We start from the raw sequence: 25,980 nt of genomic DNA, 5'->3' as shown, positions 1-25,980 counted from the left end.
TTCACCTAGTCTCCAACTTTATAACTAAACATATATAATAAGATAATAATATATAATAAGAAACAAATGAAAATACACAAAATAATATAAAAAATACAATTTTATTTTAATATAATTGGCTAAAAGTATCATTTTTTAAAATGTAGAATTTGGGTATCTGTTTGAACCATCACCCTGAAGAGTTGCCACTCCCCCACGCTAAGATCTATAACTGAGGGGAGTTCACCTACCCCGTTGTGTGGCTGGGTCATTCGTATCACGCTTTAAGCCTGATGCCAGGAGATTGTCGCTTCCGAACCAATGAGGTTCTGTCGACAACTAGGTAATTTCAGCGCCCAACGCCTGCAAACTAGCCTAACGCTAAGATTCTGTAAGACAGTCGCTCAAATAAATAAATTCATACATTGCACTCATTCTGACTAGTCTGTAGAGTGCTTGATATCGTTTCATCGACCCTCACGCGGTATTAATAACCTAATCGAAATTAGGGTAGATGGAATACTTTTATAAATAAACTGCTCAAAAATGAATACGGATATTGCCAGTTTTGTAGTATTTACTTTCTCTAGTAGTTTTATTTTATTTTTAATATAAATTCATTAAAATTTGTTATAAATTATTGTTTTTTTACTGAAGGAAAATTTAATTAAGGGATTTTGAAGAATAACAAAATAAATGTTTTAATTCCATAATTTTATTTACTGCACACAATAATTTTTTTAAACGGTTAAAATTGTGTATAATGTCCTCTGTTAGCTAGAACCTCTGTGCAGCTGTTAGGCATATGTTAATAAGGTTGTCACTAATTTCATCAGGAATTTCATTCCATGGATGTTACAACGCTGCACCCAGTTGTGGCAGGTGAAGTGGCTGCAGATGGGGATCGAAAATCTTTCCCCGCAACGCATCCCACATATACTCTATGGGATTGAGTTCTGGAGAAGATGGGGAGAAGAGGCAGATGGAAAATTCCCAGGTTTTCCTCAACATTGATGATCAACTCTGCATCTATGATGTCTGGCATTATTATCCAGAAATCGAAAATCCCTGCCAATGAAATTCCTGGTTTGAGGGATGTATTCCTCAATAATTTGTTGGAAATAACGGACTTGGGTGAGGTTGCCTTCAACAATATAGAGCCCAGTTCGTCCTCCAGTGTAAATCCTAGCTCAGACATTACACCGCCTTGATTTTGAATCGTTTGTGTTGATAAAGGCCAAAACATCTTCCATTTCATTTAGGATCTGGCGGGCACTATGGAAAGGGTTCCGTCTTGCCGCAATGACAGTATTTCTGTCCTCCCTTAGCGTCGTAATGCGCTGAGATTCACTACCAGTCCTCTTACTGGCACTTCCAGCCTCTGAGAAACGCCAACTGCCTCTGCCATATCCACTTGCAGGTGACCTCGACTCATTCTCACAATTATATTGCAAACTTCCGTTTCAAGATGATGTTTTTCCAAGGTTAAAATGAATACAACTGGATTAAAATGGTGAAAAAGACGAGAAAAAGTGTTTGTTTACAAAATGAGTAATCTTCGTGTTTACTCCTAAATTTACAACTTAAGTAAATCCATTATTAAAATATAGGATTAACATTTGTTTGTTTCTAGTTTGTATTTTCTATTTTGTTTTATTCAATTAACATTGTTACATGTTACATTCAATTAACAAAAGTATATCGGTTAATTTAATTAAAATTAATAGAATAAAAATAAATCACAAATATCCCTATTCATTTATGACCAGTTTATGTCGCTATCGACCCTAAACACACACTGCTGGCGACGGTAACGCTATATTTCACCATCATCCACTCATACTAATAAATACCTACCCTCAAACAAAATTCTTTATTACAAAACACATTAAAAATAAAATTATAACATGGAAAACCTCCAAAAGCACCCAAAATCACGCTACCGTGGCCTAGAACCAAAACAGAATTTTTTCAATATAATTGGCCAATAGGAACATTTTTCTTTAAATGTAGAATCTGGTTATCTGCAGTTTGATAATTTAAACCTTCAATATTGATAGTTCAACGAATCTTAAACAAGAGAATATTTTTTTACAAAATTAAAACAATAAAATAATACTTGACAAATATAATATGCAGAAATTCATTACTTCACCGAGGGAAGAAAAACGTTCTGAAAAAATATGTCTTTTTTCCCAGTACGAATGGAAAAATAAAGAGCCCATGGAACAGCGACTCTCTGTGAGAATTTATGACAACAAACGGCGTTTGTGGCCAACTATGCATTGTCCGACCAAACATAAAAGCCGGTTTATTCCGTTCTGGCAACAGATCATCCTTCGAAGAGACAAAAAGTATGATACAACGCTTTATCTGAAGTTTTTCGATTCTGGTTAATACCTGAAAGTGAAGTTCAAGTTTCTATTTTACACCAAAACCCTAAACTTTAGAAAGTAATCTGGTGCGTAAGATGATTAATGCAAGTTGTAAACTAGTTATTAGTTTATTACAAAATTATTTTTAATAAAACATGATCCTATAACTTTACATCTTTGGCAGTTTTAATCAAATGTAATAATATAAACTTAATAAATATTTGTCACTATTCAGATATTATATATCTGTATTACATTAGTAAATTTTGTTTTAAAAATCACAGGTAGGTCAATTTGAAAGAAAAGAAAACACAGTTTCTTCCTTAATATATTTGAGGAATATATTTCTTTCATCAGCATTTTGAAATTATTTTTAATAATTCCTATAGTGAATATAGCGTTTTCCGTCAAATTAACCTGTTTAACTTTAGATTAACCTTCTTTCAATTCAAATTTAACCACTTTTTTACTTCAAATTCACATTTTATTTCAAAGGAATTCTTTTTAATTTCAAATTAATCCTTTTTTTGTCAAATGAACCCTTTTAACGCTTTCTAATTTCGAATTAACCCTTTTTAACGTCAATTTAATCCTTTTTAATTTCAAGTTAATCGTTTCTAACTTCAAATGAACTTTTTTATTTGAGACGTATTTAATTTCAAATTAACCCTAAATTATGGTGGCTGTTTTTTCCAACACATTGGATAATATACAAATGGGATTATCATTGAATATGCCCATGTTGTGTAGATGTGTTTTCTCGTATGCCAGTGACCGATATATTTAATGTTATCGCTCCTTTGAATTTAACCCTCTCTAACTGAAGCAGGAAGTTTGCCCGTCCTAGCGAGCATTGTTTTAACATAAGCTTACTGTGTCTTGTGTCTTTCTATGTTTGTTTTTGTTATCCTAAAAATACGTTCAGGGTTTACATATGGTCTTGCAGATCTTCCTATGGCCAGTATGACTGTCTTTTTTATACAATCCCAAAATTCCTTTCTGCCCTGGTATCAAGATATCATTGGGTGGTGTTTTTTGACACATTCACTGACTAATCTTGATGCTCTTTATTTACATGTGCCAACAATTTTAATAGCTTATTGACTATCCGATCTTATGAGGATTTTTTGTTAGTGTAACTTCTTTTAAGATATTCTATGGCATGAATCGTTGACGGCATGAATTTTCAACTTAAATGACGGAACTGTATTTCGATAATGAGTTTGATTGCTCATATTTTGAGCTTGTTCTCATCCAATTGGATTATTTCTGGAGCATAAATGAGATTTTTCTCGCTTCGCCTTGAATAATTATTTCCAGTGGAGGTTTAGCAGTGTTTCTAATACAATTGACGGGGTTGTTTTCATAGGTACACATAGGTTAATCTTTATACGCTGCCTGATCTTATCAAATATAATATGAGGCTTAAAAAAGACAAAACTTATCAGTTTTTTAAATCTGATATTTTTTTTTTAAATATAGAAAAATATTTTTCTCTCTTTAATCCACGATGACATAGAATTTTTCCAGATCCCGACCTGTAAAAACAGCGATCTTTCACAGGAACAAATGATGGATGAAGCAGTTATAATCTCACTACATTATCTCTCTTACACGGTTCATAAAATCTCCTTTCTTGGAGTTTTTCCAAATGCCACGACCTTAAAATATTTTTTTCTAAATTAAGAAAATAGTGCAATCCTGTAAACAACCCTTTTGAATATTAAGCTTAATTATTTACAAAAATAACAAAAGTATTAAATCGAGATTAATTAAATTATAACTAAACTAACAACAAAACATAATAAAAATTCGGATTTATAAACAGCTTGAATTTATAAATGAATTGTAAACATAATTTATGCCCATTTGTTGATTATGAGGTTGAAAACAACACACGCTGTTTTAAATTTCCTTAAAATAATATATCATATCACGTACATATGAACATGACATTATGTGAAAACAATGTGCTTGTTTATTGTCATTTCGTTTACATATTAAATAGTTCTCACAAAAGCATGCTACGGACGTGGTATCATCAATTTCAATGAAATGTTTTTGGTAGTTGAAAAAATATTAGACAAATGCCCAAGCCTTCTTCCCAATGAGCACAGGAGTCAAAAAATATATTTTAAGTAATTTATATAATTTTTTCAATATGGTTTTCTATCTTTGTGCATATATTTCAAAATTATTAAGTGTAAGTCACGTTTTTTACCTAAGATTCGATTATAATACATAGAATTGTATTAGATGATATTAGATATAAACAAATTACAAAAGACGCTCCCAGTAATATAGATCAAAATATTTTTTCCAAAAGTCATTTCGGATTCATTTTATAACCCTTAAATACGAAATTTTCTAGTAAATAAAAAAATGTACATTTTTGAACTAGATCGACCAGGGGCATTTTTAATTCCTCCGATGTCCGTTTTTCTACTTAAAAATTCATAACTCCTCTGGGTTTTATCCCATTTCTACAACATTACGAAATATATTGTATATTTTTTCTTTGAAATATTTTAACATGCTTTATTTTTTATGTCGTAGTAATTGAGAAAATGAGATGAAATCAACTACAACTCTCCCAAGGGTTTATTTGTAGCCGCCGGTTTTGTGCCTTTAGACGTTAGAAGTTAGATTGCATCTAAACATATGTGAATTTTTCTGTGGATCCGTGAAGATCTTCCAGTTATTATTATTATTTTTTTTGCGGCAATGAGTTCTCGATAGTCAGACAATAACTACAGGCTTCTACAAGGTTCTTAGTCCATATCATCATCATACCGCTCAACCACCTATACACCTTAATACCATCATCACTACTTACGCTGACCATAGTGCAATTTTGTTTTCTAACTTGAACATTACCCGAGCTACATCCACCATCCAAGTACGCCTTGAGCTTAAGGAAGAAAAATGTGCTCAGTTTACATTGAAAAAGCAGTTCTGTCCTTCATTGTACATCAACAACAAAGAGATACCGATTTCCCTTCAAGTCAATCTTGTCAATGCCTAGACAGCAGGCTGACGTGCCCAGTAAGACTTAAGAGACTACGACTTAACAGAAGACTTGATCTACTAACCTTATACAAGGGAAATTACGGTGTTCTGTCAAGCCTGTATAACATCCAGCGCATTCAATCCTTACAATCAAAAGTCCTCAGACAAATCAAAGCACTTTACTACGTCACTGATTTCAGTATCCACAACGAGCTAAGTATTACTTCTGTCAACTAAATCCATTTCGGATTCCCAATGTTTCATTGGGATGTTCTTGATCCATTTGATCCATCCTGACCCTTGTGCTCAAGCACTCTCTCACACGTCGGGAATTTTGGGAAATTTGCGGTTTCCAGAAAAGCATTTGGTCGAAGATAACACTGAGGGTTTTAACAGTGGAGCAGAAAGAAGTTGGTTGTTGATGGCGAAAGGAGGGATGGGGAAGAGGAAATTGAGGAGGTGATAGGATCTATAACAATGGCCTTAGACTTCCTAGGATTTAATTCTAGTTCATTTTTAAGTGACCATTCTTTTATGTAATTCAGACCTCCCTGAATTTTTGTAATAGCCGTATTTAGATCGGTGGGACAGAAGGACGTATAAATTTAGGAGTCGTCGGCATGGAGGTGGTAATCGCAATGCTGTGTCGGGGAGATAGTTGATACACAATAAATGAGAGGGGAAATACTAGAGCCTTGAAGAACACCTGAAGTTAAAAGAAGGAAGGATAATGTTTGGCCATTACGTTTATTATTGACATATATTAAACCATAATTTTATAAGCTGAGTATGAAAAAACAAAACTGCATATGATAAAAATTGCAATTAAATTGTTAGACAGTAACACTAAAGAACTGAATTTTCAAATTATATGTAAAAGTACTTCAATTAATTTTTTGAAACTATCATCGTTACTGCCAAACTATTGTGCTAATTGTGTTTCTGAACTGACTTCTCTAACTTTCAAATTTTACAACAGGTAAAACTTAAAGATAAAAAATATATGCGGATATATTTTTAATATTTTATGGATAATATCTATATTATTAAACTATATTATATGACTACATTATTTTTTATGCAAAGATGTAAAGAAAGAGTTTGGAAATGTTTTAAATTGTGAACTCCCAGATCGTGGGATGGGCATGGCGCAATCGAATGCTAATCCCGCTTTGTTTCGCCGTTAGCCAATCTCTCGGTAATCTTCCGCCGTAAATATAAATAAACAACAATATAATTAAAATATTAACTACTAAATTATAGGGAAAAATTTACAAGTGTTAAATTTTTGTCTATTTAACTAACAGTTAATAAATGTTGCTTAAAAAATTACGTATTTCAATTGGAAGCCAATAATCTAAGGTAAATTAGTATTTTTAAGAATTAGGATAGTATACAGTTTTAAAAATGTATTGAACAAACTTCACAAGGGGAACAAATAAATCAAGGAAAACATTGTTGGCTATGTTTTCACGCGTGTATCATGTCCTGACACGTTATGAATAATAATTTAAATATTATAACTTCAAAATTAGTATTCTAGACGTCATGCAAAGATGTATGGAAATATTATCCATATTTATTACATTTTGTGTCTTTACTCATCTCGAGCGAATACGGCGCTAGCTGATACTAAACCCGCAGTCGTTCTGTCTTGCAGGTAGTGTAGTAACGTTTCGCCGTGAAAACAATTCTTTATTGTTATTTGTTTATTAGTTTTATTCATTTAAATTGATGTATTGAGTTAAAGTATTAGCAATTTAAAATAATAATTCGTTTTTATTATGTATTTGCCTAAGCCTTGGAAGAGCGTCAATTAATAATTTCTATTTTTTTTTGTAAAAATAATAGTTTTTAAAAAGTTTATCTTTTATCCAATAACTATTAAAAGGTTGATTAATTAATTAAGCATGAATTTTGTAAACTGCTAATCTAACTACAAAATTATTTTTTTACCAAGGTATTTCAACTATGAATTTATTTGAACCGTCGGTGTGCCGTTGTTTTTGAAAAAAAATTTTTTTTTAAGTATATCGGATTTTTTTTTCGTTTCGAACATACCAACATTATTGGTTAGTAATCCATATATATTTAGTGGTCATAATGAACCATATTGGTCCAAGACGGTGGGTTCGAATCCCGCTAGTGACACTAAATTTTTCATCTCAACCAAGACCTTAGATTGGGGTGCCGCGGTAGCCGAGTGGTTAAGGCGTCAGACTCTCGGCTAGTGGATCCCGCGGTGGTGGGATCGATCCCCACCGTCGCCTCTAGACTTTTTCTGACGTCTAAGGGGACCGATGGCCGCAATTGAAAGAAATTGACACGGCACTCATCAATGGAAGGGGCGGGATCGGATCTCAGCGACCCTGAATTTGGTTCCAACCCCCTTCAAAAATGAGTTTGTTCGATGGAAGAACACCGGTACAACGGGGGCTCAAGTTCACATTTGTGTTGCTAGTACTCTCCTAAAATATGGAGCCATGGATAAAGTACAATAAGCTGTACATCTCAGCTGCAGTGCTCAGGAGGGAACTCCTCCAGTCACTGGTATAAAAAAAAAAGACCTTAGATTAAACGAATAATTAATTGAAATTATTAGTTATGTTTTCATGCGTGTACCATGTCCTGACACGTTATGAATAATAATTTAAATATTATAACAATATTACAAACTAGTATTCCTGACGTTATGCAAAGATGTGTGGAAATATTATACAAATTTGTTACATTTTGCGTCTTTAATATTACAAAATTAGTATTCCTGACGTTATGCAAAGATGTGTGGAGATATTATACATATTTGTTACATTTTGCGTCTTTATTCATCACGAGCGAATACGGCGCTAGTAGCTACTAAACCCGCAGTCGTTCTGTCTTGCAGGTAGTGTAGTTACGTTTTGCCGTGAAAAAATGTAATGTTATTTATTTATTAGTTGTATTCATTTAAATTGATTTGTTAGGTTAATTTTTAAAAAAATTCTTCCATCTATGTCTGAGAAGAGCGTTAATTAATATTTTCCCAGACTTTACATTTTTTAATGTTTATCTTTTTACCAAATATCTCCTAAAAGATTGATTAATTTATTAATTTGGAAGTATGTAAACTGTTAACCTAACAACGTAATAATTTGTTTTACGAGGCTATTTCAACTACGAGGTTATATGAACCTTCGGGGTGCCGGTGTTTTTGAAAAAAAGCTCATTTGTAAGGATGTCAGATTTTTTCGTTTCGAACGTACAAACTCTCATTAACAAACCAAATTTGATTTAATTACGGATATATCAAATAAATTACCACGATTTAAAACAAATAATTTATGAAAACCGAAACTATTAAATAATTTTTGAATCATCAAAGTGCTTACAATAGTTTTAAATTAAATTATTTTATGACGTTGCCAATTTAAGTTGACAAGAAACTCTCTTCCTCCTCTTTATCACTCTCTCTCTCTCCCTTTCCAAATACATCAATAAATCATATAAGGGGAGATTTCTGTTGTTAATATCTCTGTCAATAGTTTAATGAGCAATAATTTTGGGAAATTTGCCATCGACAGATCACTTAGCCGTTATTATTATAGGAAAAGTGTGTAAAATAAAATTTTTAAAAAACATCGAAGGTTTTATTTATTTAATACTGTCAACACTGAATTTTTTTTTCATCTGAAAAATTAGTTGAACGAGCGGTGAAAATAACACCAAGGGGAAGCAAATGAGGTGCGATTAGTTTCAAAGGCCGTCGTTCCCCCAAGAGGGTTAAATGTTTAAAAACAAGGGGGTAAATGAGTAATTAGAAGTAAGAACAAAGAGTCGAAGACGGGATGTAAAGCACTTTTATACCCCGTTAAATCTCAGGATATACTTTAAAAAGATTATACAAACTCACCTAAAAGAAAATTAACTAGGATACTTCATAAAAGGTTTTTATTTAGTGTTATATTATTCGTGTTTACAATAAAATATGCTTTGATTTAATAAAATGATTTTCTAACACAACAGTAAATAAAAGTTTATTGTGTGATTTTTAGTTGGTCTTATTGACCAAAGTAATTACTGATTATGCAAAGTTTCTTTGAATTGTGAAAAATGAGTGCCACGATCGGTACTCGAGCCCACGGTGATCCTGAGGTCGTTGGTTCAAGTCCCGCTTGTGACGCTAATTTTTCAACTTAAACAAACTTTGCATAATAATTAAAATAAATAAAAATTTATATAAGGTTTATTAATAATAAATGTCAAATATTCATACTCTTAGTTTTACAACATTGTCTAAAAATCCTTTCATTATTCTTAAGTTTGTTAGAGATTGTTTCTATACAACTCTTTTCACAGTTGTCCCTTGAAAAGTTCTTCCATTTTGTTTTACTGTGTTGGATACTCGTCATTAAATAATTAGACCGTTTTGCTCTTTACTTGGTGACATTACGTCTACATGCTGTTGTAGGTTCGCAACTGGCACGTATCCAGTTCCTGAGGTTAATTCAAAGAGAGAGAACTAACAGAATCTTTTGAAGAGAATTTATGGCTACCGGAATTTACGCAGATCTAAACCGGACTCAGTCTCTAATTTACTTTAATTAAAGGCGGGGAGTACATGGGGAGTGGTAGTTAGCGGTGCTGGAACGTAATAATGCATTTATTAAGCAAGTTTGAACCTGTAATGGAATCACCCTTGATAGAAATCCTTTTTAAAAAATAATTTGATGAAAACGAAAAATGATCAGTCGTATCGATTGGAACAGCAGGCCATCAAACCCAAAAAGATACTTAAATCCATACAAACTAATTTATGGCTTATTTTGAGGAGCATCGGCCTATTCCTTCTATGGGAGCGAGAGTATATCAGGGCAATGTATTGAACCGATCTTTTAGCTCCTCTACAACGCAGATATCCCAAATTCACCCCCGACCATTCTTGGTTCAGCTTCCTTCATAGCTGGGTTATGCTTTCATCCCGATATCACAATTGCTTCGGAGGAGCTCCAAGCACATGTCCTAAAAATAGCCGAAGGGAGCAAACACTGACGTATAAAACTCAATGAAAGCAAAAACATCCATATATCCTTCACCTTTCAAAGAAAAACCGCTCATGCGACATTCCTCAATAATATTCCCATCCCAAAAACACACTGCGTCCGCTACCTTAGGTTCCATGTAGACTTAATACTGACCTAGAACCAATACACACAACCAAAACGATAGACACGAAACCAACGTTTTGGACTACTCTACAGACTACTGCCACGCGAATCGAACGTTTCAACGAAAAACAGACTGACAATCTTCAAGACAATACTAAAACCAATCTGGACGTAGAACTGTGGGGTACAGCCAAACCTTCCAACATCCAAAGTATACAGTTTTACTTTCAATCTAAAGTCCTCAGGATCAAAATAAATGATCCTTACTAGTCTCCAACAAAATCCTTTATAACGACCTCAAAATTGCAAAAAATAATTCCCAAAAAATATTTCACTTTCTGCAAATACAATCTCATCTCACCCAATCCTTAGCCTGTAGAAACCATTCCTATTATCCCAGCAGACGACTGAAGAGGAGGGGGCATCGCGACCTACTTAACGAGGAACAGTCCTCGCGTGTAGCTGGGAGAACAACGGTTGTTATCTCCCCTCACGACACATGATCCATGAAATTTGTAAATTTAACTCATTATATGTTGTAAATAATGATTTTAGCAGATTCTAACAAATATGTATATATATATAACGAAAGAGCAAAGAATAAACATTATGTAAACATGTTATCGTAAAATTTAAAAAAAAATGAAAAGATGATGTAAATTAGAACCGTTTGTGACTTCTAATGTAGATATCCATATAATATTTTGTATTTTATAAAACAGAAACTCACGATTTAAATCAGTTAGCTTTATATAATCTGCAACTATATTTTTAGCCCAGAGATTCAAAGAGTTCAGGAAGTTAAAATCTTTCCTCAAGTGGACCTTCATTGCCGAACGGAGGATATTGGCCTAAGTCCAAATTGTAGGCAATATTTGCGTCCATCCAGAAAAATTGAATAAATCTCTGTTCGCTTTTTTTCTCTTCGTTTTCTTAATTTTATGTGCAGTCGGACCTGTTGCTCGCCCTGCTGAATTATGATTTTGTGACTCCTCTCACGTCATTGTTGTCAGTGAACCAAACGAAGATGGTTAAGACTTAAATTGAACATTTATATATAACAGTGAACGTTTTTTAAACCTTCCAATATAAAACCGTTCTTTACTCGTCTTCCAATCTTGAATTGAATCTATAGTAAGATAAAATCGATCTGCTTTATGTAAAAATATAAAACAGTGGCCTGCATGATTGTTGCAAAGATTTTTAACCTGCAATTTAAAAAGTAACCAAAAAGCTTGAGATATGACTGAATTTACGACGAGAATAACTTAGTGTCAGGTTGAATGTTCCCGTGGGAGTGATTTTAACAGCTTACTTGGAGTAGAGACTAAAAACACGGAATTATTCAAAGCCACGATATTATTTCAGAAAGGGGCATCCAAAGCCCGTAACGCTTTGTAACACTTAGAATATGAACTGTCGTGTTTTTTATTTTTTAAGTAACTATATTTTTTTATTGGTTAAATGTTTCACATACGTTTAATAATATGAATAATTTTCAGTAAAACCCATACACACAGACAAACGCCCTACTGCTTTCTTTCTCTCTCACCATCTCTCTCTCTCTCTCTCACTCTTTCTCTCTCTCTTTCTCTCTCTCTTTCTCTTTCTATCTTTTTTCTCAACAATTGTAACAGAAGTCGTTTGCTGTCTAAGTTTGCGAGATTTATTAAATAAAACATTCATTCATTCGTACTTTCTCTCTCTCTCTCTCTCTCTCTCTCTCTCTCTCTCCCTCTCCCATTCAACTTTTCTTGCTTACACATACATCCACAAACAGTTGTGTTTTTCTAATATAACTAAAATAATTAGGTAGAGTTACAGATACATAGAGAAAGAAAGGTAAAGAGATAAAAAGTAGAGTGATTGGGGGATAAACATAGATAGTGATAAATAGATTGTAAAAAAATGAAAAAAGACTTGTTGATTGATAGATAGTGATTATTAGATGTAGATAGGTAAGTAGAGAGGTATGGAGATATTTATACATAAATTGAGACTGATAGATAGATAATTCAATAGAAAGAGATATATGGAGGTTGATAAATGATGATAATTACTTGAATTAAAGTTGTGATCAGAAAAACAAATACCTAATGCATTTATGCTAATGCCGGGTTTTCGACGATATATTTGGTCTTCTTCAGGGTCTTCAGAGAAATTTTAATTAATGTTATAGTCATATGTACATATCACAGATTCTTTGACAGCTTACAGGTACATAGTTATTATTTAATAACGTTAAGTGTTAAAGTTTGATAGATTTATAGTGAATTGATGATGATTCAAAGTTTACTTAGACATATTCCCTCTGCCATCTAATACAATTCTCCGATTCGCGGACTTTCTTCATACTGCCATACTCTAATCCTCATAATCTAACTTAGAGATCATTAATTCGAGCTAGATAAATAAATATGTACATTATACATATTACATTATACGTATTACAAGATAGAGATATGTATATATTGCGATTAAATCAAGGAGATAGAAAGATATAAATATAGTTTGGAAGCTGGTGATTTATAAAAAGATTTAGAGGTGCATAGAAAAACAGTGATTATGAGAAGGTGATAAATTGATAGAGGCATGTTCATAGATAGAGATTGATAGATAGACAGTGAGAAATGGAGTTTGTAGATTGAGATTAAAACATATAGATAGATAGATGAGCTAATAGGTGGATGGTCATATAAATAATATATGTTATAAATAAATAGATAATAGTGATTAGATAGAAAAAAAGAGTTGTAATAGATATACAGTGATTATTACGTATAGATAGATAGAGATAAAAGCAGATACATGTAAATAGATAGAGCTTGAATGATGGCGGTATGTAAATATTAAGAAATTGAGATATATAGATTGATATTAAAATATGGAAATAGAATGATGGATAGATACATAGATAGATATGTATATAAATACAATAATATATATCCATATTTCAATCTCACACTAGTGCTTTATCTAAATATTATATATATATAGTTAGATAGATACAGATTGCTAATGATTACATTCCGCCAACGGGTCGTCGAAAGGTTTATATATATTATTTCTGCTCAATGTGGAGACAACTGGTAACATTATGAGAAACTCGAAATACTTTTGAAATGATAGAAGTTTCTTGTAACAAACACAGATCCTAATTGAGTTTTACTTTTACGGCCGGCAAATGGGACGTGGTGTTGCTTCCATCGAACACTCCTCCGGGGAAATTGTGAAGATTAAAAAAATAATAAAACAACAACCGACTGTATGTCGAATATGTGCCTATACAAAGTTGATTAGATAACGGACGATGTATGAGGCCGGCGAACATTCCAGTCATCGATGGGCTCTACGATCTATCCTCTACCCTTCACTAATTCTCTCTCTCTCTCTCCCTCTCTCTCTCTCTCTCTCTCTCGCATTCCCTCTCTCTCTGTAAATTGAAAAAAATTAAATTCACCTCTCTCTCATTCTCTCTCTCTCTCCCTCTCTCTCACCTCTCTCTCTCTCTCTCTCTCTCTCTGTCTCACTCTCTCCTCTGTCACTCTGTATCTCCTCTCTGTCTCTCTCTCTCCTCTGTATCTCCTCTCTCTCTCTCTCTCTCTCTCTCTCTCTCTCTCTCTCTCTCTCTCTCGTCACTCTGTATCTCCTCTCTGTCTGTCTGTCTGTCTCTCTCTCTCACTCTCTCTCTCTCTCTGTATCTCCTCTCTCTCTCTCTCTCTCCTCTCTCACTCTGTATCTCCTCTCTGTCTCTCTCTCTGTATCTCCTGTCTCTCTCTCTCTCTCTCTCACTCTGTATCTCCTCTCTGTCTCTCTCTCTGTCTGTCTCTCTCTCTCTCTCTCTATCTATCTCTCTCCCCTCTCCTCTCTCACTCTGTATCTCCTCTCTCCCTCTCTCTGTCTCTCTCTCTCTCTCAAATTCGTTTTTAGTTTTCTTATTTTTTTAAAATTTTTACTTCCATAATCGGTACTTAATATATTGGGCACTCTTAACACGACACGAAAGAATGGCACAATTACACAGAAGACAAACACTTTGAGCCCTGAAGATGATCTCAATAAAGATCGAAACGTTGGCACGATAAAGAAAATGTTTTTGTGAAACCTACATCACACCAGACCGCATCTCACGATTTCTGAATAATTACTTAATATATTTTTGATGTATTGACTTTTTCTTTCATTCTTTTTTTTCTATCTTGATTAAAAGAGCCTAGGTATTATTAAGATTTAAGAACATAAAAAAAGTATTTACTTATGTAAGTATATAGGTGTTTTTCTTTAAAATCCTTTAAAACATGTACATTTGTTAAAAAACTATATTTTAAACATTTTTTCTTTGTAATACATTATCCCAATGTAATATGTTAAAAATAAAAGACATGGTAAATATGAAATGATATTTATTGCTACATCATAATGCGAAAGGAAGTTTTCATTAAAGGGAGTGGTCAGTATAAAATCTTTACCGTTTCTCCTTCATTGTTTCTCAAAAACCGACCCACCATTAAATTGTCGGTTCGAAATTCATTTACATTACGGTTAGAAACCCTCTAAGAGTGTTTTTCAAATTTGACCAGCTCCTGGTCTTTTCGGTGCAAAGTGGGTCAGGAGGTCACCACGTGGTATACGTCGTTCCACACACCTCCTTACATTTCAAAGACTAATTTCCTGGGCAAATTTGTAATTCCAGTCACCCAGCAGACGGCGCTTATAAAACTTTACCGACGCCTATCAGCAAATTGAAGATTGCTTTCAGCACATCGCGCTCAGATATCTTCATTCCAACCCTTACATTTTACACACCATAAAAATGTAAATAACGATCAGAAATATATTAAATTATTTTATTAATATTACATTAAATAAATAATGCTTCATTTTACGTGTGGGTATTTGTCTTGCTTAAGAGTTTTATTTCATAAATGAGGCAGAATATTGATAATAGTTACGATTATATATCATAATGTTGTGTACTTATTGATTCAAAATTTTTGTAAAACTTTCATGCTGGTTGGAGTATAATTTTCAAATAAAATATCGAATGGAAGTTTTAATGTAAGAATTCGATAACGTCAAACTTTTATAGTTCTTGCCAGATACAATCAGATTTCATGTTTGTAAATTTTCCATTAAATATCAAAAATGCATAGTCTAAAAATTGTCAGTAATTAAAACTTAATGAAATACACATATTTCAGTAGGCACTTAGAGATATTATTTCTAAAAGGCAAGGCGGTTAACGAAAGCGCAACTAATTCATTTTACAAATTCCTTCGGCATAAAATGTAATCTGGTTCAGCACATTCATCAGATTGTTATACCCCTTTAAGTGTTTTACAATAGAAATTGATGCTAGTTTATGACATACTGAATCACTCTTTCTTTTCTTTAATAAAAAAAAAAAAGATTCAGCATCTATCACTTAGGACTTTATTTATCGCAGTCATTGGCGTAAATATGAAGTTAAAAGAAGAAAGACGTAAACACTGTTATAAAGGAGAAGTATAAATTGAATACTGCTCCCTTAAAACTATTAGTTTCTTCAATTGTAAAAACTATGAATATAAAACAAAAGGTTTCAAACTTTTATCAAGAAAACAAAAAAATACAATTTGATTACACATTCTTTATGAAATTAGAAAAATTTTCTATTGAGAAAGTCGCAAATCTTTTTTCCCAACATTTCACCATTAAACTTTATTTCAGAAAATTGATTGTAATCCACAAATCAGCAGAGTTGCCTGAACATTAGAGAAGCATTTTTGCAGCCTTTTTCATCTGATTGGGAGAACGAAATCAATACCCATGGTCGAAAATCCTAGCAAAATCACACCTCTCGTTCATGAGTGTTTTTAAAAGGATAATTGTCAACAATGATCAAATCCATATTGGGTTAAGATTTAAATTTTTTTTTGAGGTCTGATGTTTATTTTTTAATATAAAAACGCACACAGATTAGTGTCGTTTTTCATAAGATTTATTAGATGGATCGATCACGTGACAGTTGTAATTAATTTGACGTATAAAATTTTGTAAATTCAATACAGACTATAGCTACAATTTCCTAATTTGTATAACTATAGAGTATTTAATTGTGTATATATTTAACGTACCTTGTAGTTGAAAAATCGACTCAGTTTACCCTGAGCCATGTTAAATAGGCCTGACATTTTTGGAGTTTTGACACGGATCGGAACAAGTGTTAACATGCGAGTATTTGATGTCTCGATGGATGAAGATGGAGTCTGTACCTCGCCACAAAGGGCATAATCTCAAGAAGCCAAACAATTGAACGGGAAAAACAAATTCAATTGATTCAAGAATTTAAGAATTAATTGTCCTTAACAGGCTTTGTTTTCTCCTCGACTTGATATAACCTGTCCCAATCATTTTTTTCAAGTTTTTATCATAGGTTTTACGAGCTGCCTTTGTATTTTTCGGCTCGACGTACGAGACTCGTATTTTTTCAGTTGTTTCGGCTAGTTGAAGAGTATCTTCTCCACTATCCTCACTCACGCACACACTCACACACTCGCGCGCTATCGGACCCCGCGCTCTGAATCTGTCTCCCTCTCTCAACCTCTAGGGGTCCCTACCGATTGCGCCTCTGCAAACTGACTGGCAAGCTATTGATCTAACTCTTCTTGCTCTGCCCCGTCCCAACGCCACCTCCCTCTCTCATCCAGCATCCCACTCTCAGCGAGTGTATCAGCTCTACCTGTCTAGTTGACCTCCTGTCTTCCAGGGCCCGGCTCTCACAAAATGTATCCGCCCCAAATATGTTGGCCGAGAGAGGAAACAGAATCGCACGCCTTCTCCAGGAGCTGGAATATAGATTTTACAGTATTAAACCCTGATTCTGGGAATGTACACCTTCCCGGGTCAACCCCCACTCCCTTTCCTGCATCCACAGGCGCTACAGGTATCAGCAACCCTCGCTACTTTCAGACAGAGCTGCACAATTACGAAAACACGTATCAACTATTTAAATTACGATCAAAAAACCTATATTAGATAAAATCTAAGAAAAAAATACATTAATAAACCAAAGGAAAAATAATGCAGACTTTAAATGAAACCTTATTATCAAATAGTGTCATAATTAACAAAAAATCATAAAGGCCTTTTTTCTCACATTTTAGTAAGTATGAAAGTAGTTCATGTTATAATCAGTACGTAATAACAATTGCCTTGCAGCTAAATAAATAACCAAATATGTGAAATAATCAGTGCATCATATAACGATGATAATAATTGCAAATCTCCAAAATCATAAGACAAAAAATTATAAACTTAAATATGTATTGTTTTAAGGGTTTCCAATTCGGGGATTTCATGGAAATATTTGATGATGAGAATACTTCATTTTGCCACTAATTCTATTCTCTTTAAAAACGCAAAAAACTGAACGTTATCATTGATTATTTAATAATTAATGGCTGGATGTCGACATCGAACTGAATCCGTGACAAATTTAGAGGAATACTAAATAACGCGGGAGCAATTTCCCCGAAGAAGGAATGCAAGGGAAAAAAGGGGGGTGCGAGAGGTAAGGGGTTGGCAAGGGGAGGAGAAAAAAAAGGAGAAAAGCAATTTTTTTCTCGCCCTCACATTTTCTAGCCTCCGTTCCATTTTTCATAATAACCTTCCGAAAACTCTTCTTGCAGTTTTCTTTCGACGAACTAACGTCAATATATCAAATCTGTTCGTCAAACTTCGGACGGTTTTAACTGTGGAACAGTGGTCAGGCGAAAAAAAATAGTTTAAGAACTAGTCTAACTATTTTATGCTGTATTGAGGCTTGAAGTTTTTTAACTTAAAGCGTAGTTTAATGAAACTTTATAAACGTATTTTGCTAATAGATCATATTTACACCTGACATAGTTAGCAAAACTAGAATTAAGGCATTATTATACACTGATGATGTGTTGTTCGTAGCTGACAATCAAGTAAGTTTACAAAGAAACCAAAAATATTAGAATTTTTTTTCAAGGGTTAACCTCTTGAAATTATAAATCACTATAAATAAATACGTTACTCTTACACCTTGCCTCTCCGTTGTGTCAAATGCTGTCTCTAGATCTGCCGTTCTTTGCATGTCATGTTATAATATATCAACAGAATAAAGTAGTTGAGAAATTTCTGAAATTTTCATCAAAAAGCTTTTTGGCCTCCTCTCCTCAACTTGTAGCTTATGTTGTATTTAATGACATCCACGGACCTGTTGATGGTGCCTACACCGAAGCTTTAAGCACTTTAAGTATGTCCTGAGCTTGCACTAGAAATGTCAGTCAAAATGGTCAAAACTTGGATTTGACCTCATCAGCGTGATTCTAGAATTATAAATCCCTTAGATAGCGACTTTTACGGAAATCGGCATAAATAAATTTTTTGACCAATAATTTCGACGACCTGTGTGCTTGACATTCGTAGTGCAAGCATTAACATCATTTTTCTCACAACCAAGGAAACCAAATTTCATGATTGATAATTTGTCTTAAAGAAATTGTTAAGTGCATTTTATAACTGTATTTCAAACATTTAAATCGGACTATTATTTCCATTCGAAAGATAGAGGTTAATTTCTGGCAAATAATTTTCCTATTTTCTTATAGAAATATTTTATCTATTGTGATGATGCATAGATCGTTAAAAAGCTACGTTCCTCTTCTTTCAAATGGTATGTTTGGTGTTAAAATTCTTTTAGACGTTTTTGGGTTATAGCTATTTCAATCAGATATTCCAATAACGACTTCTCAAATCAGAAAATTTTTAGGTATCAAAAAATCGATAAATTTAAATTCAAACAAAACTTTATATTTAGAGGTCTCTAGAGGTGTTACAAAGAAATTTCTTATTAGTTTCATGAAATAAACATTTTATGACTTAAAAATATATGACTTTTAGACATTTTTCGGTTATTGATAAATTTTACTATATTTTTATTGCAATGATGTAAAATGATTTGAGCAAGTAAAACGGCGAAATAAAAGTATTTAAAAAACGGAAAATTTTAACTTTAAAATTTGTTTGAACCAGAGCCTATTCACAAGAAGTGGCGGATACGATTTGGTTTCCTATTTATTAATCACATTTCATGTTCGAACTGCCTGTCTTGCGCAAAGATGGAAAGAGTTATTTTTAACCAATCTTCACCGGTGCTCAGAGCGATAGAGTCAGGGGAGATGGATTGACAAGCATTTTCTATCCTTTGGCGCAGTTCTTCAGCTAAGGTTGCTGGATTATTGGCAATCGTAGACACTGTTTTTTAAATGGAGGCCAACCATATGCCTATGAGGTTCCACCTATCCTGGTCTATAACGTCTCATTTACATGCGGGGCATCCTTCAAGGGATAATCATTCTTTACCGTTGTTGCAGAGGAACATCATCTAATAATATTGGTAAAACATCACTAGAAAATTGAGGAACTGTGCACCATTTAAACTATTTTCGTAGAAATAAGGCCCAATTAATTTATTTCCGAGAAGTCCACAACAAAACTTGATACTGTGTACATGTTTGATGATGACAAGAATTCGAAATTCTCGAGGTGAACTTAGATTCATCAGTCCATAGGATGTTTGGAAGAACGTTTTATTCAGCCTCCCAAATCGACATTTGTGCAAGGAACGTTAGACGCACGTCATAATCAGATCCCCGAAGTCCCAATAACATACAGTAAAATATTCAGCTCTTCGTCGAAATTAACGCTGCCAGTTTCTTTTTTTTTCTTAAACCATCAATACAGCAGTATTACAAATCAACTCGCCGTTGATCGGAAAAATGTGCTCTTCGGTTCATTTTGAATGAAATACTGAATGTAACGAATAGCTCCTATTGTAAAATTTATTTACTTCCAGGAATTAACAATTGCTCTCATAACGCGAGTTTGACAAACAATGACAGAATGTAAACAATAAAGACAATTAATGTTCACTTTAGTGAAGAATAATTGAAATTAACAACGAAACAAACGAAATGCGTTTTTCAAACTTTTTACCATAACTTTGTCATTTTTTGACCAATTTAAAATCCAATTTCACCATTCTTTTCAGAATATAAAATCCTTTAAAATGATATGTCAGGATGTATAGGGTCGTATTTGAAATTTTGACGTTGAACTGGCCCTGATATAGCGTCATTGGTTCAAGATAAATTCAACCGGGCCATCTAAAAAGGACGCCCTGTATAATGCTGTTGGGATACTGGTATAGGAAGAAAACTGGATGGAGGTGGCCCTTTTGCCCTGGTACTCTCAATGTAACTGTAAGGTCAGAGAAGACGTGTCCCATTTCTAAGCATAATGCAAATTTTAAAAGAAATTCGTATGCTCCACCTAGCATTTCCGCATTTCCCTGTCTAGAGTTGAACTAATTACTGGGCTAAACTCTGAATCGACCGCACTTGTAAAATATTGAAAGTATGCATGGCAACACAGGTAATATTTGCACAATTTGATTTCAAATTTTTTATTTTTTATTTTAGATTTTTTTACTTTACTTTCATGTCCTTTAACTTGTTCACCTTCTTTCACTTTTTTTAATTGTTGTGTTCTTTTCTTGCTTTATTTATGTTTTCATTGTCCTCTGACAGTCGGAATTTTCTGTTCAATAAGAACTATTCTTTTTGGGCAGTTATTTTATTTTATATTACTTTATTATCACAAATAAAATAACATTATTTTAATTATAATTTAGTCTATTTTTTACTCCACAACATTCTACTATCAATTTTTCATAGATCTTATCTTACTAAATTATCTATTTTATCATGCATTTTTTAAATCATCTTTAATTGTCTGTGTACGGTGTTTGCGTATGAACAGCTGTTTTATTATTTAAAGTTTGATTATTGGTGATGTAAATGCAACATCCAGCGAAAACGTGTCGCCGGAGGGTTGTAAGCTGAAAGATTTCCAAGTAGAAATCACACCGGATTACAGGACTTTATTGAAAATAGCTCGACACTGTGAAAATACTGAAACAGTCAAAGCCTCGGGGGAAAAACTTCACTTTTCGCCTCTGTCCCAAATGCGTCAAACCACGGTTTGGCTAAAAAAAGTTCCGAATGAAAAAAACCTGGCACTTAATATGGCGGAAATAAATCAAAACCACCACTAATACACCTGAAATAACGATGATTTATTATTGGTTAAACTAAGTTTCTTAATTTAACCTTGCCTTCAACCAAATAAAATGGCACTTTGTTCCGACAGTCCGATTGTTTATTGCTGTCTGTACTATATCAACATGCCACAATGACAATATTTTTAATTCGTTTTATGGTAAACAATGGAATAATAAAAAACAACGCCCTTGATGAAGATGATATGGCGTTCTGTGTTTGAATATTCGTGAGAGTTTCATCGGCAAAAAAAAAAGTAAAAAGGATAAAATTTACAATTAATTATTTATACACTCTGCATCTGTAAATCTTGATATTTTTTGGATAAATCATATCATTATTAATCACTGTTTACCATCGATCGACGGATCGACTTTTTCTTTGTTCATTTCAATGTCACTTTCAGATGGTTTTTACATTTCTTTAGCCCGTATAATAATTCCTCTCTATTTTCTTTGCTCATTTAATTTTGCCAAATCAGCTTTCTTTTCAATCATTATTTTGAATAATTTTTCAAAGTCTATTTTCTTCTCTGATATCTAGAGTTTTCTAGATAATAATGGAGATTGCTTAATAGGCCAATGAAGTCGGTGGTCGCAACAGTTTAGGCGTTGACACGGCGCTCATCACTGTAAGGGAAAGTCCCGGGGTCGAATCCAGCTGCCCTGCATTCGAACCCGACACTTACAAATGGACTCGAAAAAAAAACAAAAAAAAAACACGGGCACCCTGAGGGTTTATATGACCTCTGTTGTTGCGAACCCTCGTAAAAAAAAGGCCAATATTGAACCTTAACATATTTATATTTTACTAAGCTTTTTTATTTTAATGTAAGTTTAATTTTAATTAAGTCCTATTATATTTTCTTTATTTTTGTAATAAGTTCTGACCAACTTTTTTACAGCTCATTTACTTTGTCAATAATTCTGGTTGATTTTTTAAAACCAAATATAGCAAATAAATTGTTTCTCTTCATTTTATTTTACTAGTAATTTTATCTGGTCCATCCTGATAGGTTTCGGAGGTGGTAGGGTTTTTGTATTTATGGTGGATGGGTTTGTAATAAAATGAGTCATGTCATGAGATATGAACACTCGGAGCCCGGCTCTAAATCAATGTCAATTTCGGAAATACGCCAGGAAGACTGATGAGGCCTGCGATTCGATAAATAGCATTTACGTTCCTCTCTGATATTTGACGGAATCTTCTCTTTAATAAATAATAGCGATATTTTTTTCTTCTAATTATTTACTTTAATCAACATATCAGATACAAAGGAGAACAAGGCGTAAACTGGGAATAAATAAAACAAGACTTGCTTTGAGACCATGTTACAATGGATGGCGGGGTGTCAAAGCGTCGTTCAATTGTTAATGCGTTTCGTGCGAAATCAGAGCTAAGCGCTGCTGATCCGTTAGTCTGCAAATTGTTCTAAATAAAAAATGAAGAAGGATAAACGCTCCTTCTCACTGTTTAAGGAAAGTTCAATTGGATTAAAGGGCTTATTTAATCTACAGTTACTTTATAAGTAATTGAGTTATGTAATCTAATTGTAACCGAGTTCGCCGTTTTCTTTTCCCTCTTCCATGCATCACCCCAACACGCAGAAACCATCTTTAAATGCTTAGATTTAAGAAGCCCACCTCGAAACCCTGCTAAATTTAACCCTATTAAGTTCGAGTTTCTCCAATTCGTTAATGAATCTATCAAGTTCTAGAATTGTTGTGACAATTAACAGTTGACATGCGGCTTTGGGAATAAGGGCGAACAATTTAACATCACGATCTACCTTTCTTAAAGCTTACACAATGTTTAACCAACAAATATAATCGTACCAAAAGTAAATTAAACAATAATTTACTCCAATAAAGATTTTTTTAAAGAATAATTGTCTCAGCTTTTATTTTGATTTAGTAAGGTAAGGTCACCAAATAAGACCATTGGCAGTAATAAGGCCTCAGTTATTGGAAAAAAATACAAATATAATTCCAAAGATGACGGCGTCTACGTGTTCCGGTTGAGCAACATAGTAATGTAAAAATAATGAAGCTGTTATTTTTAGAGGTTATGCAACACGTACCGAAGCTTGACTCACTTGATTGTGAAATATTTTTAGTTTAATGAGTTCAATGAGTGGGACTATTTTTAAATCATTTTTACTACAGTTTCTGTTTGTTGTAGATAATCTACCTCTAATCTCTGGACTAACAACAGCCATGTATGCATGTAAAACCGGTTTTTTGACGTGAAACGCCATTAAAGTCACACCGAAACTTGTGGGTTTGGTAGAAAGAACAGAAAATTGTACCGCAACGAAAAGGGCTACAACGTCTTGCTTTAATATCTAAATATTAGTCTCAGAAAGGTGACCTCGGTAATTTTTTAGCTTAAATGGTCAGCTCGATGACATAATCTTGAGTTCGCGTCGCGCTGATTGTTAAAACCGGCGCTCTGGTTCCTTTTCAATCCGTGTCAATCGCGACTCAGATTGGGTAGCGCGGTGATCCGAGTGTTTGTATATAGAAATTGTACCCATTGATCGATTACTTGCATATAAAAAACTGTAGAAATTTAATAAGGCTGCCTCAGCTAGCGCAAAAGCTAACGAAATTATAAATTATGGATATCGTTGGGAAGAGGAGGATTTGGCTCAAGCACAGGTAACCCAATGACCTATGCGGAGCGAGGGAGATTAGAAAAGCAGGCATGGCAGTGGACGACCCAGACGGCTCGAACCCTTTTAAAGCAGCTGTCCCCGAACCATTGGACATAACGACTGAATGCTCATAACACCCATACATCTGTCAAATACGTCTCCCAGCTGTTCGATACGAACATCACCCGAATTGATCCGAGGACTAATGGCGTGCATCGGACGAAGACTTCAAAACGATATTCGAAACGAATCCGCTTCGTCCTTCTCATAGCGTTTGTGATCGATTTTTGGTTCGATTGATCTATCTCTGATTTCCACGTTCAAAGTTGACACGTTATGAATAATAATTTAAATATTATAACTTCAAAATTAGTATTTCAGACGTTTTGCAAAGATATGTGGATATATTATACATATTTGGTACATTTTATGTCTTTATTCATCACGAGCGAATACGGCGCTAGTAGATACTAAACCCGCTGTTGTTCTGTCTTGCAGGTAGTGTAGTAACGTTTTGCCGTGAAAAAATGTATTGTTATTTATTTATTAGTTGTATTCTTTTAAATTGATTTGTTAAGTTAATTTTTAAAAAATTCTCCTTTATTATGTATTCATCTATGTCTGGGAAGAGCGTTAATTAATATTTTCCCAGAATTATTATGAACTATGTAAACTGTTAATCTAACAACGTAAATATTTTTTAAAGCATTAATATTTTTTTACGAGGGTTTTTCAAATATGAGGTTATATGAACCCTCGGAATGACCGTGTTTTTGAAAAAAAAAACAAAAAAAAACCATTAGTAAGTATATCAGATTTTTGTTTTCGTTTCGAACGTACCAATGCTCATTAATAAAACAATTTTTTTTTTAAATTTGGAATGTATCAAATATATTACCATCATGTAAGGCAAATCATTTATGTAAACTGAAACGATTAAATAATTTATGAATAAAGAAAGTACTTACAATAGTTTTAAATTAAACTATTTTGTGACGTTTTTGTTTCCAACGATTCTCCCCACAGATCACGACTAGTTAAATACCAATAAATAATTACGTTTTTTATTGGTTTTAAGAGGGAGTTGAACCATTTTTTTAACTTATGTTTAATGGGTTCTTCGAAACAACTTGTACTAATTTTTACGTTGGAAGATTGATGTTTTGAAGCTAGAGAACCATTGAAAAACATATATAAGAAGGATCGTTTTATAAATAAAATAAGGACCTGATATCTGAAAGGAATTTGTCATGTTATTGTCTTAGTAAGTTTGAACCAGAAGAAAACCAATCAAAGCCCGAACAGAAAGAATAGGCGGGGAAACATTTTTCTACTTGATATGCATGAAAAGGCGCGGACACCAGCATCCGCTCGCAGGAAGACTTTTGCCTCTTTTTACCAAATAACTCCATTCATTTCGCACTAAATCGAACCCGCTAAAATGATGTCAAATTGGCATTAATTGTTGGATCTATTCTCAGGATGAGTTTAGATTACTTTTCATCACCCTGAGGGCAGTGTTTAAACATTCAGACGGCTTGGGACCTCTTGAATAAAACCACTGAAAACTCCTGATATATTCCATAAACAGGCGGAGTGAAATTGTGTTTTACATATGCAACAATTATACAAAACCGGATTCTTTACTATTTATTCTTTATTAAATTCTTTATATTTCTTTTATTATT

At 33.5% G+C, this 25,980-nt stretch overlaps 1 protein-coding gene across 3 annotated transcripts in view; it reads right to left on the bottom strand.

The window, feature by feature from the left end:
• Window positions 1-25,980, bottom strand: part of LOC106666269 (H(+)/Cl(-) exchange transporter 7-like) — a 105,132-nt gene that overhangs the window by 71,438 nt on the left and 7,714 nt on the right. For 2 of the 3 annotated variants that reach the window (XR_001340401.2, XM_014393349.2), the window contains exon 1: window positions 16,624-17,109. The exons of the other annotated variant lie outside the window; for it this stretch is intronic. Coding sequence is in view for 1 of the 2 variants with exons in the window: in XM_014393349.2 (XP_014248835.1) it covers window positions 16,624-16,719 (96 nt within the window). In the remaining variant the exon portion in view is untranslated. Of the gene's footprint in view, window positions 1-16,623; window positions 17,110-25,980 lie in introns of those variants that run through there. 3 annotated transcript variants of the gene reach the window in all.

This window comes from Cimex lectularius, unplaced genomic scaffold (genome assembly GCF_000648675.2).
Source record: "Cimex lectularius strain Harlan isolate CLEC.00 unplaced genomic scaffold, Clec_2.1 scaffold5, whole genome shotgun sequence".
NCBI classification, from domain to species: Eukaryota; Metazoa; Arthropoda; class Insecta; order Hemiptera; family Cimicidae; genus Cimex; species Cimex lectularius.
This window is presented reverse-complemented; position numbering and strand designations above follow the sequence as displayed.